General features: G+C 36.0%; 1 protein-coding gene across 2 annotated transcripts; it reads right to left on the bottom strand.

Moving 5' to 3' along the window:
- Positions 1–10,170: 10,170 nt before the first annotated feature.
- On the bottom strand, positions 10,171–15,321 carry LOC110894358 (pentatricopeptide repeat-containing protein At2g30780). 2 transcript variants are annotated; one of them, XM_022141570.2, is made up of 3 exons: positions 15,100–15,321; positions 12,827–13,219; positions 10,171–11,463 (listed from the first exon to the last, which is right to left on the bottom strand). In XM_022141570.2, the coding sequence occupies exons 2-3, from the start codon at positions 13,211–13,213 to the stop codon at positions 10,333–10,335; spliced, it is 1,518 nt and encodes a 505-aa protein (XP_021997262.1). In that variant the 5' UTR covers positions 13,214–13,219; positions 15,100–15,321; the 3' UTR covers positions 10,171–10,332. The 2 variants fall into 2 exon arrangements, with proteins under 2 accessions (XP_021997262.1, XP_021997263.1); XM_022141571.2 differs by having other exon boundaries at positions 10,179–11,463; positions 12,827–12,977.

Here is a 15,321-nt window from a genome sequence, read left to right as displayed (position 1 = left end):
TTTGATTATGGGTATTAAATCCATAATGATGTTATTCATGATTTGCATGAGTTGATTGTTCCATAGATTGCATGATTTAGTTGACTTTTGGATCATTGCTATGAATATTAAATGCATGATTAGGACTTTTGTTTGGACCGAACTCTTAACAGGTTATACACATATTGTTTGGGTTGATATTGGTTAGTGGATTGATTAGATTTATTAGATGGAATTGTTAATTATTATCAAAGGCTACTGTTGATGATGTTCATATTACGAATAGGTATTATTTGCTACTCTAATGATGTTATAATTATGTGATTGTTTGTTACCTGGAATTAATACACTTTGGGTTATTTGCTGAACACATATTGAAATTTTATCATTTAATAGAGAGTTTTATTTTGAAACTTGTGAGTTCAATGTAATTAGTGGCTCATTGTCAGTTCGTCACACGCCTAACAGGGACACTCCCTAGGTGGTAGTTTGGGGGTGTGACAGTTTGGTATCAGAGCCACTGGTTATAGTGAACTTGGTTTTAAAACGTTTTCATAAAACCAGACTATAACCGAACAGTTCTGAAATCGACCATGACACTCAGCTTCAGATTGCAAGGTTCGTTTTTCATTTACCTTATGCATTACGTGCATAGTGTACACCTACTTATGACATTGCATATGGCTACACAGTCAGCACTATAGTATGATTGATTACATGTAATTATTTGTCTACCTTATGATGCATTGTTAGTATGGCATAACCTCTAGACTTTTGTGATCTTTACTACCTTGACAACGTTCGTTTTGCTACTCGAATCTAAGGAACCTTTTGACACAAGCTAAGAGGAACTGAGATGAACATGCAAATTACATTATCATTATGGGTGCACACATAATAATAATGTGGGGAGCATGTGAGTCCCAGTGAGGCTTAGCAAGTGTGAAAGGGATTCTGACCCATTAATCGACATAACTGGGGATTCAACAATCTGTTGGGGTTATGGCGATGATTGACTTCTATTCAATCTTGATCCTTATTCTTTCCACCATTCTTGTGGATGCATGTGAATCTTTGTGTAACCTGTGATATTTTTTTTTATTTATAACTTCCGTAGCGCTAGAAGAAGTACTCATAAACCACTCAACGACTAACTGGAACAGTTAAACCCATGCGGTAGTTGATAGGCGCAACTATTAGACCGAAGATGCTCTCGAACACAATGAGCTATCATCACGGGAATCCCTCATTATTTTTCTTTTTACTCATGTAAGAAACTTGGTGAAACTAAGATTCTCATCAGAACCTGTTATCTCGATCTAAACCCTACAAGACTCTTAGTGTAAGCTCTTCGACATCAGCATATCAACGTAGTATGAAGAATCCCTCGTACACTAATACTTTATCCCTTGCACTTAACTATAAAATTCCCTTTGGCCCCATTATACTGCCTTGTGACTTATCGTTAGTCTAACCTGGTTTTCATCCTAACATAACTAACTCTGCAAACGGATTTCCATAAGAACAGTTCCATTATTTCAATATTGAACTCTGAAAATGGTGATGTATTGTTATCATCACCATACCATTTTGAACGCCTTTACACGCCTTTGTAATGAAACCTCTTGGCGACATATGTGATGTCCCCAGTACACCCGTCTTAGTTCAAACCTTCAAACTTGGTTGCATACATGTTCGACTAATTGCATACTCAATTACTTACATGGATCTTAGTGAATCTATTCTTATTCGCATACGAGCAGCTCGACGACTGTAGAGAACGCTCTGATTTAACCGAGATGCTACAGACTTAGCCAACTATCACCTTCATAAGATAATTCTTCTTGCGCCAACACCCTCAAAGTAACGCTTCCATCGACTGGTACATCACTTTATTTCCATTTATACTTCTTGTTTACGACCAGCTACATCCTCATCATCGGATTTGCTACTTTACTCATGATTCTAAAACAATTAGATGGAACAGATTGATGATAACCGCGTTTTGGTATATTCTTCGCGTCTTATCTTGTTGTGCTAAAATGAATACCATAGTTCTTGCATAGCCCTGTTATACGCTAATCCTCGCTTGGCTAAATCACTCTCTACGAACGTCACTCGAGGGATGAGTCATACTTAAGATCATCAATGTGCAATAACATAAAAATAAAATTATTACTTACGTAAGGTATGCCAAGGTCAAAATTCCCTCTTGTGTGAAAGCACCATACTCATGTATAGCTTCATCGACCTCTTTGTTCCATGCTTATCTCCCTCTGACCGAAGGCTGGTCATCTACTACAACCAACTGCGACCAAAATATCACGATCAATATCAACTGAAAATCTCTTTTCCCTCTGAACGAACGAGTCAAGATGATACCAGTCTGAAATAGGGATTAATGCCTAACTTGAGTTTTCATTCAATCGATTGATTGAATTGCTTGAATCACCTGTTCCAAGAAATTATATTTTCTTTCTCGAATTTTTACATACGATGGCATCACCTTTGATCTTCGATAGGGGTGACTGCACCAGTTCTGATCGCCGGTAGCGATACCATATATAAACATATATCTCTTACACTCACTTTATCACATTCACATATTTTGCTTCGAGAAAATCTTGGTAGTGCACCCGACACACGTGATTTGAGGGTTGAGCATTTTAGCCTGTAACAAACTACCTTAACACATTTCCAGTTCGGTTTATCTCGTCGACCCTTCGTTTATGATGTACGACATTCGCCTCAATTCTGGTAAGCTCTAGATACACATTAGATACACTTGCTTCGTGAAGTGTTGGCTACTTAATATACAACATCCATGATAACTAAACACTGCCTTTTGGCAAGTCCCCAAATTCGAAGGCGTATAGCTCACCCAAGTTATATTTAGTGCAACAACCCCCCCGGTCGCACATGTTAAATGCATCAGGCAATGCCATACAGATGTATGACACACTCGTATTTCAACTTTTGTGAGCATCTCTTGAGCTTAGCATAACTTGTCACAACATTCTTCATTATCAAGCTCCTATTAACTCAACTTGTGTTTCTACTTAAGAGCAAGACATTTTTAGTTTAACACAATTAACACATAAACTCTATTACCTCAGACACTCATTCATGCATAACACTCACATAACGGTAATTCGGGGAATTACGGAATTACACATGGGTTGTACTCGAACGTTGATGAACAATTAGAACACTATTCCTGAACAAATAAAGAAATATAACTTATGTGAATTTATATGTTATCTGACTTTATATGCTATATGACTTATATATTATTTAGTGAACTTTCGTGAAACCGTATTTAACTACGTGTTTAGTGAACTATCGACAAACTCATAATTGGAGCCTAGAGTATAATATAGCCTAAATTTCGAGGACGAAATTTCTGTAACATGGGGAGGATGTGACACCCGAGCAAAATTCGCAATAATTCTAATTTCCTCACTTCACTCCTCAGTTCTTACTTGTCAAATTTCGGGACGAAATTTCTTTCAAGTTGGGGATGATGTGACAACACGAAAGTTCAAGGCTAACCTTTTTGGTGTGTATTTACGTTTGACTGTATATTTTGTTCATCCCTGTGAGATTTGTTAGATTACATTCGTGCACCACTAAACGTCCATGTGTGTATATTGGTTATTCATAAATGAAAATGTTAAATGTTTGTATGTGTGTTAGCATGTATACGTATTGGTTAGTTAATTATGCAAGGAACCGTTAAACGTTTTCATGTGTCGATTAACGGATTTAGGAGATAGACTAATTGGGGCTGCGATCTCACTTAACACCCTCACATTCACACATTCACTTGGGCCGGAGGCCACATCCCTTTCTCGGCCCACACCACTTGAAGCCAATCCAAGCCCACCTGAATATCATATATTATACGAACTGCATGATGTTGTTGTCTTCTAAGCGCACACGTGCAATGCACTAAACCCTAATATCCTTGTTACCCTCACAACTCATGACGGCAGCCATTCTCTCTATCCCCTACGGCCGATGATTATTCCAACAAACCCACACCCGACTTCCTCCTCGTTCTCTCACTTAAATGGCCGACCACCATTAACGGTGGTGGCGCACGACGGACGAAATAGATGAGAGAGAGAAAGAAAGAACGGAGCTGAGGGTGGCGCGTGGTTGTTACAGCGACGGAAAGGAACCAGGGAGAGAAGGGAACCGGTGAAGTCGGTGTCGTCTCAGACGACGGTGGTTTTTATGTTCCGACAAATCTTTGGCAGGCCCGTTTCTTGTTTCTGGTCGTAGCTCGGGGATGTTACCGGTCGACTGTTGATTGATTGATGATGATGGTGTCAGTGGTGGCCGATGAGGGCAGCCGGTAACGACGACGTTACGACAAGAAGTTGTTCCAACATCTCTCTCTGATCCTCAAGATCTCTAGCGCTATTCTGCATATCGGTTAGTGGCTATATTTGTTATTCAATGAGATTATGTTGCTGTGATTATGTGGGAATGGCATGAGTACGAGTAGGATTAGAACATGATTAGGTGCATGAGCTATGGTGAGAGACTGTGGTGTTATTCGATTTGATTGTTCCTATCGGTAATAATGATATAGTCTTTGATTATGGGTATTAAATCCATAATGATGTTATTCATGATTTGCATGAGTTGATTGTTCCATAGATTGCATGATTTAGTTGACTTTTGGATCATTGCTATGAATATTAAATGCATGATTAGGACTTTTGTTTGGACTGAACTCTTAACAGGTTATACACATATTGTTTGGGTTGATATTGGTTAGTGGATTGATTAGATTTATTAGATGGAATTGTTAATTATTATCAAAGGCTACTGTTGATGATGTTCATATTACGAATAGGTATTATTTGCTACTCTAATGATGTTATAATTATGTGATTGTTTGTTACCTGGAATTAATACACTTTGGGTTATTTGCTGAACACATATTGAAATTTTATCATTTAATAGAGAGTTTTATTTTGAAACTTGTGAGTTCAATGTAATTAGTGGCTCATTGTCAGTTCGTCACACGCCTAACAGGGACACTCCCTAGGTGGTAGTTTGGGGGTGTGACAATATGTCTCTTAATTGGCTGATATGTTTGTTTGTCAAAAATAAAAAATAAAAAATGGATGATAATTTAGGGCTGTAAACGAACCGAACGTTCAGTGAACAGTTCGTGAACCGTTCGGCGGGATGTTTGTTTACGTTCGTTCATTTGGTTAATGAACAAACATGAACAAGAAATTTTGTTCGATTAGTTAAATGAACGAACAAGAACAACTGTCTCGTTCGTTCAATTGCGTTCGTGAACGTTCGGTAATGTGTTCGTGAACATTCGTTCATGTTCGTTTGTTTATATAGTTTGTTAAATATTTTTTTAGCATTTATTTAATTTATCCAAACTTTTTATATTTCTTAATTATTATTTATCTCATTACCCAAATCAATAAAGTAGGAAACCCTACCTCCACCTTGTTAATCCACTGTTCCCCTTTGTTTCTTATTATTCACATTGAAAAATACTATTGAACTTCGTCGATTTTATCTATGTTCATTTGTGTTCGTGAACCATTCAAGAACAGATTCATTTTCTTAATGAACGAACACGAACAAAAAATCTCGTTAGGTAAGTGTTCATGAACCGTTCGTGAACACATAATATCCTTAACGAATAAACACGAATTATTCGTGTTCGTTTAGATCGTTTACAGCCCTAGATGATATGGTTAGCAGCCCTAGATGATATGGTTAGCATGGCGACACTGTGGGCCCAAATTCGTTTTCAGAAATAAGGATGAAGTTCCTTTATCAAGTTATTATTATGTCTAGCTCCACTTCCAAAGTCCTATTTATAATTCATATCCAGTGGTACTATTTTTTCTACACAAAGTACAATCTATAACCGTTTGAAAATAATATATGATTCACCCCGATTCCAATTCATAGAGTTTTTGTATTGAGTAAACTGCTAAAATGCTACTCGAGGTTTGAGTTCTGATCACTTTTGTAATCTTATTGCAAAACTTAAATTTTTTGAATTTGGGTTCTTATGGTTTCAATTTTGTTGTTATTTTCACCCAAAAGCAAAGTTTTGTCAGATTTTTCAGTTAATATCCAACTTTTTTATCTTTTCCCTCCTTTTAATGAAGGGCAAAATGGTCATATTTTTTAATTTATTATAGTAAAACGTTAAAAAATCATGTTGCCCTTCATTAAAAGAGAGGAAAAAAGAAAAAAAACATGGATGTTAACTGAAAAACCTGACCAGGTTTTGATTTTGGATGAAAATGACAACAAAATTGAAACCACAAGGACCCAGATTCAAAAGGTTTGAGTTTTGCAATAAAATAACAAAAGTGACCAAACCTCATGGACCATTTTAACAGTTTACTATAGGTTTCATTTATCAGTTAATTTTATGTTGAGTTAACTTTCATTTTGCTCCATGTGGTTTGGTCATTTTAACGGTTTTGCTCTAATAGTTTAAAAATAGTCATTTTCCTCCCAGATCTTTCGAGTTTGTTGCCGGTTTGCTCCCTGGCTCTAACTCAGTTAAAACGTTCAATTAAACGTAGGGGTACTTCGGTAGTTTACTCCCTAGCTCTAACTCAATTAAAACATTTAGTTTAAAGTCGCGGTAGTCGTGGTCGGCAGGTGGTAGTTGCAGATGGTGGTGGATGGTTATGGACGGTGGTGGCCGGTAGAAAGAATCGTTGGAAAGATGGGGGATCAGAAAAGAATTACTTAGGCTGGACGGTTTGGAATAAAGCCCCTAGTAGCTTTATCATGCCATATCATATCCACCTAGGCGTCACGTCATATGGGGGCTTTAAAGCCCCTCCCAATGGTTTATAGTCCCTTATTAAACAAAATTAAAAAAGAAGAAAGATTTTATTGGTTGGAAAGAGGTGGGCCCCACCTGCACACACCTTTAACTCTCGATACTGCCCGTTAACGCGCTGGCGAAAGAGCTATAGCGCCCCCTTTAACTAACGCAAGATGATGTATGGCGCCCCGGGGCGTTATAAAAGGTGAGGTGGTGGGGTGGCGTTAAGCGACACCCCCTAGCATTATATACATGTAACTAAACAAGTTATAGGTTTACTTAGGTGCATGGTTGTAAAACAAGGTCTCCAAGGCCGAGTAGTCCCCGAGTAGTCGCTCCAAGGTAGACTGCCGAGGCGACTTTCTTCAACTCCGACTAATTACTCGGAATCTATCAAATGCGGTCAACATTGGCCAAAATCAGATCTAGTACGTCAACTCGGGCCGAGTTTGACTTAAAATAAAATAAAACATAATTTCTATGCCTATCATATTAAAGAATAAATATCAATTTCACATATTTGTTATAAATATTAGTAAATTTATGTTAAATGACATATATTTAATTTCTGAAAACTAATTTCTTTATAATTTGGCATCTCCGAGTACTCGTCGTGTACTCTTCGACTAGGCCGAGTACTCTCAACTCCCCGGTCGACCGACTAGGGAGCGCCTAGCGACTTTTACAACCATGCTTAGGTGAAAACACTTACATACCCTTGCTTTTATCTATAAAATTACCAAAATACCCTTCTAGTTAATGGATTTTTTGGATGGAGTTAGAGGCAGGGAGCAAAATGACGATAAATTAGAAATATCAGGGAGGAAAATGACTATTTTTAAACTATTGGAGTAAAAGCGTTAAAATGACCAAATCACAGGGAGCAAAATGGAAGTTAACTCTTTTATTTTTTTAATGTGTGTTCGTTAACATTTAAAAAAAATCCAATTAAATGGTTATGATATTTAAAATAACTGTTTTTTAGTGTAAACTAGGGATTGACTTTTTTTACTACAGTTTAGGTATAATATCAAACTGAACCGATAGCGACCGAATAACATTGGTACCAGTACTCGTAAATTTGTAATCATTTTTATTGTTTTTTGTTTCAATACATGTTGGTTACCGGTACTTTACTAAATCGATACTGACCGAACATTGGTACCGATACTTATATTCACTTTTATAGTGATTCATGCGAGTGTTAATTTTTCCACGTTACACTCACTATTTTATTTAACATAGAGCTTGTCCTTCACTAAACATGTCTCTTAGACCTTTGGGTATACTTTAACCTAACTTAACTCCACCTAAGTGATACATCAACTTTTTTTCCCCATTTCACTTTATCTCACTCTAAGGAAATGGTTTAACATGTTAACACATAACGCATTTAATGCACTTTAACATTGGGTTTTTGTCTAATAAATAAAATAATAATTAATTCAATTTCTTAACATTGGGTTAACATGTTAACACATAACTCATTTAATACACTTTAACACAAGGATGGAGTGGTTTGCAATGTTAGTTAACATGCCATGTCATTGTTAACACTCTAGATGTTAGAGTACACCCCATGGCCTTAAAGTCAATAGAGCCTAGATCACCATTATAATGTCTTACTAAGTCTAAGTGTAATGGTCTAACACCCCGAATGAGGTGGCAACCCCGGGGTATGACTGAGACGTTAAACACTGCCCCGTAGGACGTGATCAAGCGTGAAAGGTGGCTCGTGAAGGCTTCAACGGGCATGAATTGAAAAAGGTTGTATTGTGTGTCAATGGTCACTAAACCGCTTGATTAAAAAAAAACTATTAAATTACTTATATACATACAAACATATTATCAACTACTACAAACTTAAGTGGATGACGTAAGAATTCAATAGTTCAGGCATTTTATTGGGCAAGATGGGCGGCAGTTTCAATAGTGTCAGGCAGCTGCCTGGCACTCATCTATTGGCCCAACAAATTTACGATTTTATCCCCCTTTAAAATTATGATTTTGCCATCAATTAAAAATTATATTTTCGCCCTCGCTTAAAAATAAATTTACGCTTATGCTCCCAGCTAAATATTTCAATTTTTTCCCCGGTAAAAAAATACGATTTTGACCCGTTTCAGTTTACAGTTTTGCCATTAGTTTTTTTCCCTTAAATTCACGATTTTGCCACCAGTTCAAAGTTATGTTTTTGCTCACGCTTAAAAATAAATTTGCGCTTTTACTCTTGGCTAAAAATTCTAATTTTCCCATCGGCTAAAAATTACCATTTTGCCCCGTATAAATTGATACTTTCGCCATTAGTTTTTTTTTTCTCACAACCAGGTTACGATTTTGCCCTCAACTTAAATTTACATTTTTCCCATCATTTTTGTTTGTTTTCCTGGTTAAATTACGATTTAGCCCCAGTGTAAAATTACTGTCATGCCGGCAGCTTCCTGACACTTCCCCATTGGTCCATTTAGTTTACGATTTATCCCCGAATTAAAATTATGATTTCACCCGCAGTTAAAAATTACGTTATTCCCATCATTTTAGTTTTTTTTTTTTTTTTTGTAAAACTATAAACGTTTTTTTTAATTGGTTTACTCGATTTAATTTTTTTTCGTGTCAAGGAGTTGCCTAACACTGCCTCATTAGTCTTGAAAAAATACAGTTTTGCCCTCAGCCCAAAATTACGGTCTTATCATCGTTTTTGTTTTTTTTTTTTCCTAGCAAAATTATATTAATCTTTTTTAATTGGTTGATAACTATTCGACCATCGCACCGCAACGCGGGTGGGGCATCTACTAGTTTTATACATTTTACTACACAACTCAAACCACGTTTTCTACTTAATCTTCTTCAATATTCTTTTCTAAAACTTCTATAAAAGATCATGGATCCTTGGAGCCCTTTGACCCGCACTTCCCATATTGTCAAAACCAAAATGAGCCAAAGCCCAAAACAACCCAAACAACCAAAGCAACCCTTACCTTTCCGCTCTAACCCATTTCACCAATTGTTATCGGCCCGCACCACCTAATGTAATCACAGTGGAAGCTTTCAAAGCTTTTACAAAGATCTATAAAACAATTCGAAATTTATAAAAAGATTGTTTTATTGATCAAAATGGATTTAGGATTAAATAAAAAGACGCAAAGTAAAAAATAATCAGCATAACTGATGAAATAAAAAGTGTTGTGCAAATAGAACTATTATGAACAAGCCATATGTTTTAAGATATTCTACGTTTCAAAGATAAAACATGTATCATCCTTCAAAGATCTTTGAAAGCATAGGTTCCCAATCTTGACCATGAGATCGAAAAACCCGACTAAATAGAGTCTCGTTTAACTTAAATTGGTGCATTAAAAACTATAAAAGAATTAACTTTATTAATGTAAAATAATTACAACAATTGAACAAATAGTTTAAGAAAACTGTGTATTTCTCAATACCTAACAAAAATAAGTAACACACCATCAAGGAGGTGTCCAAAATGGCTTCTTTCTCAATTTCATATTCTACATTCATATTCGAATATTTGCTAAAAAGGATCCATACCCATACTTGTACATCAACCCTACCACCCTACATAACTTCGGTCGATATCGTTCTTCGTGTGCCGAATAAGCCTTATACAATATAATAAACGTTCTTTTCGAGCACCCGTAATTATATCGCTCCATCTCAAAAAGAACTTGCTCCATTTCCTCTATTCGTTTTTGCTCGGCGAGCACCCACATTAACTCATGGTACAACCTACGACACATTCTCCACCCAGAATGCCCCGCACGCGTTATAAACTTTGCCAACTTGTCCACAGCATTGTTCCGAATATAAGTTGAAGTAATCGTACGCATAATCCTCACAGTGTTAACGGTAGTGTTATGGTCAAACGCCTCGTCTATTGACTCGTCCATCTGGTCAACCAAATCTTCTTCTGCGTAAACTCTAATAAGTAGCACGTTTAACCACGGTCGGTACTGGTTTTCTGGTATTAATCTCATTAGTTCGTTAATTCTTTTAACTCGATTTCTATTAGGAAAGTTGCAGTATGCGCATATCATAGCTCTGATTAACGAAATATGCTTTTCGCGAAGAACATGAGGCCCCACGATATTATAAGTCTCTTCCATTTTCTCTAAATTACCTGAATGTGCGTACCCACGAAGCATTAGCAAGCGCGTATCAAGATTAGCGTGTACGGGTCCAGTCTCCATTATACGGTACGTAGTCTCCATACTATCCCACATCCATGCAGTGAGATAACCCGCGAGCAAGTTATTGTATGTGGTTAGATCAGGGGCAATATCGTAATCTTTCATTTCTTGAAATACGGTTTCCATTTGGTCTATAAGTACTCTATGGCCGAAAACTGATATCAGCATGTTGAATGTAACTGATGTGGGGCAACAATTGGCATCTTGCTTTAAATCCCGATAAACTGATTGGCATTTTTCGGTTAGGCCGTTGTACATATACGCACCCATAAGAGCGTTGTAAGTCGAAGTGTTTTTGAGCTGTTTATTAGAAGCTTCCGTGAAAAGTTCGACTGCTAGATCTACGTCCTTTATTCTACCCGCGATTTTAATGCCTTTTGCGTATTCTTCTGATGATAAAGGCGTCGTTTGATCTTTTTTTCTTCTCCAATTAAAAACCTACAACACATATAAATGTAATAACAGTTGAAAAACTGATTTAGGTATCTTGGGCTGGAACCGTTAACTACGGTTTTAGGGAACGACAAGCTAAACCAGCTGGGTTGGGTGGGATATAGCCGGAGAGGCTGGTTCTGCAGGTGCAACGGTTAGTTTTTTTGACGGTTTGGAAATTTGGACCGAATTTTATTTTTTCAAAATCATTAATTTGTATTACAATTATTTAAGAAGTTTAAATATGATTTACATTATAATACATATACCTAATTACATATTCCAAAAGTATAAATATATATACACAAATAATAAAAGTTAAACGGTTGGCACGTTTTACATGCCTTTTTTAATAGCAATTTTTTAGGGATAACTTTGTAAAATAGTAACAAAGTTTCATGATTGTTCTAATCAGGTCATTCAAAAAACTTTTTGTTCCAATTAGGTCACTCAAGTTTACTTTAATGTTCCAATCCTATATGTTTTACCTACATAGCATGTAACCATCCTACATGGCATTTCTTTTATTTTCTTTTTTTTTATTATATGATGACATGGTTAAAAAATGTCAACATGGATTAACTTATTTGCAAAAAAATTTCAAAATCAAAAAATGCATAAAATTCTACAAAATTGCGAAAATTTTTAAAAAATGCAAAAAAAAAAAAAAAAAAAAAAACTTCGAATTTTTTGCAACTTATTATTATTATTTTTTTTTTTTTGCAAATTTCTTAATTTTTGCATTTTTTAAAATTTTCTCAATTTTTTTTGCAAATTATTTAAAAACTTTTCCGCAAACTTTTAGTTTTTTTTTTTCTTTTTTTTTGCAATTTTTAAATTTTTTTTAGCAATTTTTTTTCTTAAAAAATCACAATTCATGTTGGCATTTTTAAGCCATGTCATCGTATACTAAAAAAAGGAAAATGAAAAAATGTCATGTAGGATTAGTGACCTGCAATTCAGGTAAAATATATAGGACTACAACATCAAAATAAACCTGAATGACCTAATTGGAACAAAATTTTTTCGAAGTGACCTAATTGGAACACCTTTAAAACTTGATTACTATTATGTGAAATATTTCCTTTTGGTACACCTAAATACCACGTAACCTTGCACTTGCAAGGATTTTAACCCACACCACTTTTGTGCAGGGCAAACACCATACCACTTAGACCACTAGGCCATGGGTTTGGTTTACATGGTTGGTTCCAAGTTCCAAACCAAACCAAACCGTCAAAACCAAACAATTTGGATCACAAACTGACAAACTTGCTTCGGTTTGAGCAGTTGGGTCACTTTCAACGGTTTATAAACATTAAACACCCCTAATGCACACTATAAAACAGAAAATGAAAATTTATTTTACCTTGATAGCCAAATGAGGAGAAGATTCCAACAACTTAAGAAGCTCAACAAAAGCAGCCCCATCAGAATACATCTTGATCAAATTCCACCCCTCAACTTCCAACAAATTATCGAAACAGTTTTCATCCTTCACATTTTTAATCAGTTCATCTCTGTAAAAAGAAACTTTTTCAATCATTTCTTCTTTAGATCGTACATCGGAATAAGCCCATCTATTAGCAAACTGTCCATATAAATCTAAAATGGATTTAGATGATGAAGATTCGGTAGAAACCCTTCGGGTGGTAGTGGGTATTGTTGTTGGATTCGTTGGGAATTTGGGTGTAAAAAATCCACGAAGCTCTGATCTTGCTGATCCTATATCGGATATTCTAAACACCCTCTTCATCTTTACCTGAAGCCAAGTGTTGTATACATAGTTGAGATTTTTTCAGGGTTTATGTGAGTGACAACGAACAGAAATTTGTGAGAAAAATGAATGATCTGATTTCAAGAATATTGTTGCAAAAACAGAAGTTCATATAATGTCAGGGTTTTTAGCCCAAAGTTTTAATCCAACAAAGTAAAATGCTATCGAATTTATGAACATGTGTCTGAACTTTAGTACCACTATTGTCTTGGATCGTATCAGAATTGGCAGTCTCCGTTAAAACCTATGTTGTCAAAAGCCCTTCGGGGGAATTCCGCCAGATTTTGGTCGGATTCCAGAAAGATTCCGGCCAAGTTTGCAAATTCTGTGCCAACTAATGGTCTGAAACATCTAAAAATGATCTGGAACCAACCCAAAACATGTCTAAAACCTTAAGGAACGGTATGTTTATGCTATGTGTCTTACTTATCTCGAGCCTTAGCCTTTTGAGTTCCTTGTGCCTAGGCTCAAGGCTCACCCTTTGTGACTTGAGCATGCCTTGCGCCTTTGACAACTATGTGTTAAACAACTGGCAATATTTCTACATTTTTCGCTAAAAGCCTAAAACATCAGCAAAGTGATGCTAAAGATTCCCTCCATTCTCTCATACACAATGGTGGTCAGGAACAAATTTGTTGCAAGGGGCACTACTAGAGGTGCTAATATGAGTAGGATGGGCAACGGGTCAAAACAAGCCTAGGCTAAAAACATCTACCGACAACAACACAAACTAAAGAAAAACAAAGGTAAGGTTTGGAGGGTGGTGATCAAAATACGTCAAGTCATAATAAAAGTTTCACGTTGGTTGTTGAATAACGCAGCTTGTAATCTCAGTGGCTCAACCTGGAGATTTTGCGCGGATTATCGATCACTCCATGCCATAACCATGAAAAATAAATTCAAATTCCCCCTTTAAACCTTGCTTAATGAATTACATGGTAGCAGGATATTTTCAACATAGTTGTTAAAAGCCATCGCATCTTGCGCCTAGGCCCTTTTTTCAGGCGAGGCGAGGCAGTTGCGGTTTAAGTTGAAGAAATTGTGCTTTAATTCTCCAGGTGATGGTTCAAGCACACATTCTGGCGAGATTCCAAGATTCCAGAGAGATTCAGGCTAGATTCTCTAAATTCCGACAAGATTTTAGCCAAATTTCTACTTTTATCCAAGGAAAACTACTTTTCTACACTAATATTTTAGAACTTTGGTACTAAATAGATGATATAAAATGTTATATAATAGATTTTGTTTATTTTGTTTGAAGAATAGTTTTACTTTTTCTAATACACAATATATTTTTTTTATTTTATTTCATTATGCGCTTTATTTTTCTCAGACGTGCGCTAATTTTGCGCTTTGCGCCTAGGCCCTAGGCGAGGCCTATGCGCCTTAAGTGCGCCTAGCGCCTTTAATAACTATGATTTTCAAAATGATTACAATCAGATGATATACACAAGACGACATTTTGAACGCATTCAACAATTACTGGTAAACAATCAACTTATGTTCAAAGGTAACTAACTAACTAACCAACTAACTAACTAACTAGCTAACTAACTACAGACCTATTATGTTTCTTGTATAAAACTCTCAAATCATATGGTGCTTTTATAACTTAAATTCCTAAACATAAATTAGCACATACTGAAAGTTGAGTTACAAAGTGAAAGCTTTATAATTGCATTGCCTATCATTCTCAAATAAATTGTTACAACTAATTAACTAAACAGACAATATTCTATACGTATTATGTTTTCATAATTTCAAGTTATATTAAAAAATCAAAACTACATACAGATATCAATAGCTTTGTTTCACGACACGGCGAGTGTATATGATATTAATACAGAGTGTCGGAAATACGTTACCTTATTCGCTTATTCAGAAACAGATCGGAGATGAAGGAATTGATACTTCTGGCCTAGGGCTTGAATCGGTTGTTAGGGTTTAAATCAAAACTCCAGAATGGCCATCGAATTTCGGCAGTTGATTGAATTTGAAAGATGTGGTGGGAAGAAGAACTAGGTCACAGCGGTAGCCTGTGAGCGGGTCGGGTTACATACACAATCATATTATTTTAGATTTAGAGT

Source organism: Helianthus annuus, chromosome 12 (assembly GCF_002127325.2).
Source record: "Helianthus annuus cultivar XRQ/B chromosome 12, HanXRQr2.0-SUNRISE, whole genome shotgun sequence".
NCBI lineage: Eukaryota > Viridiplantae > Streptophyta > Magnoliopsida > Asterales > Asteraceae > Helianthus > Helianthus annuus.
This window is presented reverse-complemented; position numbering and strand designations above follow the sequence as displayed.